Here is a 6,147-nt window from a genome sequence, read left to right on the forward strand (position 1 = left end):
TGCACCTAACAGGATTCAAGTGCCATGTAGAATATGGCTATTGAAGTCAATACATAGTACTGAGAGTATTACCCTAGGAGTGAGCGGGAGATAATTTTCTTGAAATGATCTGAAATGCTCTTTATTTTACATCTAACAGGACTGGTTTGGTGTTTCTCTATTTGCAGGATGACCGCTTGAGAGAACCATTGCAAAAGCTGAAACTGGCTGTCAGTAATGTCATGCCTGAACAGTTATGCAAGTATCAAGAGGACTGTCAGGCCCGCAATCAAGCCAAGAATGCCAAGTAGGTATTTCTGGAGATTGTGCATGCCTGTTCTAGAGTCCAGATGGAAGTCTTTATGCATGTTGTTCATCCTTGAGCTCAGAAAAGCACTCAGCTCCAGTTTACAGGTGTCTCTGTTTTGAATTGTACAAAATACTTAGTTTTGTGTAAGTATCATCTGACTCCTGAGAGAAATTCCGTTAACTGAATGAGGTAGGTCTTGAGAGAAAGAAATCTGAAGGGTTACTGGACAATTCCTAAATTGGTGGATTGATGGAGGAGAATGGTGTATTCCTTGTTCATTCTAATTTTTTCCATTATAGTTAACTAATTTTAGACTTGGAGAAACATTAATATTTTGATAAGCATCGTGCTATTTCCCAGCAGAGGCACTACATAGAGCTTATAGTGGCATCCATGAGAGCATCTGTACAATGTGTCCTGTTTACTTGTCTCTGAGGACCATAAAGCAGTGGGGAGAGGAAGACGAACTGTTTATCCTTTCAGGAAGTATAATGAGAATCTGAAGACAGGTCCTTTGTGGGTTTCTTTCCTCATACCTTAAATGACACTATTTTTCAACGAAATATTTTGTCTGTGTAGTATACCTATAAAGAAAACAATGGTTCCAACTGTAGGTTGCAAACGGAAGATGAACGAGAGAAAAATGGATCAGAGGAAGATGATGATGAAAAACCCGGAAAGAGGGTTGTGGGACCCAGAAAGAAGTTTCATTGGGATGACACAGTGAGGTGAGACAAAACTACCTCTTCCACCAGTGATTTTCGCTGACTTTATAAAGTGATCTCCAGGAGGATGTTATTACACAATACTTTGAATAAATAACTGTTCCCAGAATTACACCTCAGAAGTTTTGGAAAGTGTTGGTGCTAAATATGCAAAGTAGAATTCTGTAGTGCTGAAAAGCCTTTTTCTTTAACTTGAAAGGCAAGATCATCCTATGTCCAACCCTTTCAGGTTCCACTGCTTGTTTTTCTGCTTTATCCAAATACATGAGGATTTTCTGGCTCCAGGACTTCAGGTTTCTTTAAGCAAAGAACAGATGTGTAAAAGCAGAGTTATAACTGCTTCCCACCTGTCTAGGAAGGAATATGTTAGAAAACACCAGTGAGCACTAAAGATTTCTGCCACAGTAGGACAGGCCATCAAGATTGGTGATGCTGGTTTGGCAAGCCTAACAATCCTTTGGCACACTAGCACCTAGAGTGCATGAATCTTAACCCCTTCTATTCCCTGTGAACACAAATTCTGTGTTAACTCTCAAAAGCAGATTCTTGTCTGAAATTATCAATTATTAGAGTTCTGTTTCCTAGAGTAGATGCTATTGAAAACTCAGATTACTATTATTTAAATAATCAAGGCTTTTAAGCAAGCAGATCATTCTAAATTAGTAATTTCTCATGCAAGATGTAAGCTAATTTTAGTACAAATGTGTATATATATTACTTAAAGGGGCTGGTGGACTTCTCGCAATAAGTCTTTTTAGTATGTTAAGACAACAGGTAAGAAACTTTCATGAAATATATACAACCAGTATACCTTGGACTGGCCTGGAGGGAGCCATACTTGAAGAAGAGATATTTAAATCTCTTGCTTTTTTCATTCAGGAAGCTCTGAAAGGCTGATTTACTTAACTGTGTGCACTTTTATATTTTCTAGGACAATAAAAGAATCTCTGTCAGAAAGAATCTTCTGTTGAAATACTCAGTGTAGAATGGATTTCACTTCCTTTCAGACAAGTGAGAGAGAGGTCACTGTGAACAAAGTGAGAGGACATGTTTCAGCTAGGAGAAAACCACAAAAAATATAAAACAAATTACAGAATAATAGTAGGATGAAAATAAGAGCCATACAGTCTGTTGGAAATGGAGGAGAAGTGACAGTGGTAGATCATACCGGTTTGTAGTAGCAAATTTGTGCAGTGCAAACATCCAAGAAACACAATTGGAACTGAGCACTTCCTACAACTATCACTGGACAGCAGCTTTCATTTCTCAGCCGTTTTCTGCTGAGTTTTTGAAAGGGTTGTTTCTTTTCTTTTGTTTCTTTCTGCAGGTCTCTGTTGTGTAATCTTGTCAAGATCAAGCTGGGATGCTATGAGCTAGAGCCAAATAGAAGTCAGTCTGCTGAAGATTACCTCAAAACCTTTATGGAAACAGAAGTGAAACCACTTTGGCCTAAAGGCTGGATGCAGGCAAGGTAAGATACCTGCTTTATAAATCTATTCATTTTGGTGTTAACTATTTTTTGAATCTTTTTTATTGTCTTACATTTGACCTCAATCATGTACTATTAATATTGGTTAGAACTTTAGAGTACGTTCGTGAAGCTGGAATATTTTAGAATGAATGTTTTTCCAAAATGAATTTTTCTGTCTTGTTTGCAAGCCTGAGAGTGAAAAAAACCACTCTTTTCCTTGGAGAACTATTAGATTTTTGTCATCTGCTGGGGACTGAATTTACTGAAGCTCAGAACATAGCGTGTGATGCTTCGTTTGAGGGGAAAGTATGAAGCAGGAGGGTAACTGCTTGGGAAGTTCTTTGTGATATAAGAAGTGATAGTGATATAGAAAGCAGTTTTGCCTGTATGTTGTCACACTGCATTATCAGACTGCTTATATAGACTTTAAAATTATAAGCTGCAATTTCAACACTAGTGTTCAGAAAACACTTAAGATTTGTGCTTTCTATTTCCTGTATGCAATTGGGATGCTCTGTGATACTGCAGTTAAAAATACACTAGTTTCTATAATTGCTTCCTACTGCCATAAGAAGAAACAACCATACAAAATGAGGGGGGATAAAATGGAAGCAATATTAATCATTGTGAAATACAAGTTTGACCAAGTTTTCAAATGCTTTGGAGTGAAAGAGAAGCAAATACGATTTGGCCTGAGTTCTTTCCTCCTGTAGCACCCACTGCAAAAGACAATTTCCCATCAAATCTTGACCTGACTGAAAAAGCTAAATCATACAACAATACTCATCAGCTTGCTCAGGAATACCTTGATTGTAGATTAGTCTAATCTGTATCAAGGTGTAAAAATAACTGTACTGAGATATTTCTTAGAATAGACAATGTGTAGACAATGAGCTGCTGGTGAAATGGTAATGAAAGGAACAAATGAAGTTTTACACTTCCTGGTATACAGCTGACTTATTTCCGTTCAAGGATTTAGTTTTGTATACTAAGTATGCTGATGAGTGAGATATTATCTTATTAAGATTTTACTGAAGTAGATGAGACAAGGAATCCCAGTTTAGTTTAAGAACAAATATGGAGATCACTGATGATAATGGTGACATAGCCAAGAGATACTGTGAGATGGTTCAAGAATACATAGAAGTGAAGCATGTTCAGACTTTGCATTTGAAAGCCATATAACATATTTGGTTCTCTCCTTTTTATTTAACAAGTGTGCTGAAAATTTCTATGAGCTTTTAAACTATCTATACAATTGGTTTCAACAAAAAAAAACCAAAAGAAACCCCCAAAATGCCCTCCCAGCCCCAAGCCCTCCAGAACAAACCAAACCAAACCCACCAACAAACCCCAAGAGCTAACAGATGTTAACTTCTTGTTGACCAGCAAGGCTTCATTTATCAACTGGGCAGTTTTAGTACCATGATGATTTACAAATTGTCCTGTATCTACTGGGAGCCAATTCCCTGGTTTCTGTTTAGGAAGCGATGTATTGTAATTTGTAGGCAAAGTTATGCAAAGAGGAAAAGAAAGTATTTCCTGCAGTCTGGCAGTGGTAACTCCTAATACAGCACAAAAATCATATTCTGGATGCTCATTTTGTTGGGACTTTAGGGTAGAGGTTATCATGCTGAAGGATTATAATTTTTCACTTTTATATGCGGCCTCAAGTGAAAAGGAGCTATGTAAAATGGAAACAAAAAATAGTAGGCATTTAATGCTAAAACTGATCTATTGACTAAGAATTCATAAGGAATTCTTACTAAGCAGAGTAGGTCAGTACCAGACCTTTGTGGGTTCAGCTCAGAGAAACAATTTCTTGCTCTTCCAAAGTTAACTGTATTTAATGTTTCTCATAGGTTTGTAAAGAAGCATGCAGTAAGGTATTGATCATAACTTCAAATTACAGAATCACAGCATTGTTAGGGTTAGAAGGGACCTCTGGAAATCATCTAGTCCAATCCACCTGCCAAGGCAGGATCACCTAGAGCAGGTCACACAGGAAAGTGTCCAGGTGGGTTTTGAATGTCTCCAGAGAGGGAGACTCCACAACCTCCTTGGGCAGCCTGTTCCAGTGCTGTGCCACCGTCAGTGTAAAGAAGTTCTTCCTCATGTTGAAATGAAACTCGTGAATTTACACCTTGTTCATTTGTATCACAATTACCTTTGTCACGTGAACTTTCCATGTTATAACTTCCGTACTGTGCCCCAGGATATTGTTTTATTAATATCCGTGGATTTAGAGAAGTACTTTTTCACCTTAAAGGATCCCAAAGCCTTTTCAAATAATGTAACTGCTTTTTTGTAACTGGGTTGCATATTAATTCCATGTGTGTCTGAAAAAAATCTGCAACCCAAATAGGTGTACGTTCAAAAAAACCGAAGTGTAAGGAATAGGAAGTCTTTCCTTTAATTCCAAGAAGATTGTCATCTTTGCAGGTGGTCATGCAAGTAGGCTTGCAGGTCAAACAGCACATTTGACTTGAAATCATGATCAGAGAGAAACAATTTTGTACTGATCTCTCTCTCTCATGAACTTTTATATCTAAATATATGTATGCAACAGAGGGATTATTTTTCAAGCATGTTCTTGCTTTGGAATATATACTGCACTCTCTTTTCTTTGTACCATTTTTGTTTTTTGTTCTTGTAGTACTACCCTTTTCTCTTTAAGGATGATACTGCAAATTACTGGGGCCTGTGATTAATTTTGAATTTTCATTTCCAAATGAAAAAGATTGAGGAATGGACAAAGCATCAAGAAGGAGGTGGGGAAATATTCTGGAGAAACTGTGTAGGTCAGAAAGTGGCACATTGAACATGTAATCAGAAATGTTATTTTTGCTCCATGATGCTCTTCATAGGCATTCAGTAGTCTCTGACAGGGGGATTTGGAGGTTAGTATGGTGAAGAAAATGTGAAAATGGAGCTGGAAGTGGAATCTGAGAAGTAAGGCACTGAACTGTAGTGAGAGAATGTCAGTGTTTTTTTACCAGATGACGTAAGATTTGTGGTTACTTGGATTTTTCATAATTATTGCAGCTCTACAGGTGAAAAGGTCTTGTTTAGACAGCTGTTCATGATGTGGTGAGTTAGTGTGATTGCAGTGGTGTAGGAAAATCTCGTCTGTTCTGGTTTGCCTACCTGGAAACAAGGAAGGGGACCAAGTTTTCATTAATTGTCTATTTATAGCTGCATTTGGATAGCAAGCTGTAGGATAGGTACAGGTCAGGAATCATTTTCACTTCCCAGTTGTCAGCTTGGGACCTGATAACATTGAAATAACAGCATGTGAACTGCTGAGATTTGTCATCCTGGCTCTTGCCATTCCTTGGCTCTGTAGTAAAGCTGTATGTGTAAGTCCAGTATAACTAAAGTCACAGAAATGGTTCAGAATAGCCTATACAGAGTACTGAAGAAAATTAGAAACAAGCTTGGCTACTGTGTTCTGACTTTCTTTAAAGCACAGAGGAAAAAAATCCACAACAGATTAAGAACCACAACCCCAAATTTATGATCACTGTGTTGGGCATGCAGTGTGAAGAGTTTACAGTAATCCTTACTTTGATATTTAAAATATTTAATTAGCCTTTGAGGAGAGAGAATTCAAAATGAGTTTCTTCTGTCCAGCTGAAGGAAGTAATATTCTCTTATGTTGA

The 6,147-nt window shown here is 37.6% G+C and overlaps 1 protein-coding gene across 1 annotated transcript in view; it reads left to right on the forward strand.

Annotated features, from left to right (window-relative positions):
• UBN2 (ubinuclein 2) overlaps window positions 1–6,147 on the forward strand; it is a 55,268-nt gene that overhangs the window by 30,668 nt on the left and 18,453 nt on the right. The window contains exons 9-12 of the mRNA XM_017827662.1: window positions 168–286; window positions 904–1,017; window positions 2,342–2,485; window positions 4,424–4,453. Of these exons, the coding sequence (XP_017683151.1) occupies window positions 168–286; window positions 904–1,017; window positions 2,342–2,485; window positions 4,424–4,453 (407 nt within the window). The remainder of the gene's footprint in view (window positions 1–167; window positions 287–903; window positions 1,018–2,341; window positions 2,486–4,423; window positions 4,454–6,147) is intronic.

This window comes from Lepidothrix coronata, unplaced genomic scaffold (assembly GCF_001604755.1).
Source record: "Lepidothrix coronata isolate B3197 unplaced genomic scaffold, Lepidothrix_coronata-1.0 Scaffold141, whole genome shotgun sequence".
Taxonomy (NCBI): Eukaryota; Metazoa; Chordata; class Aves; order Passeriformes; family Pipridae; genus Lepidothrix; species Lepidothrix coronata.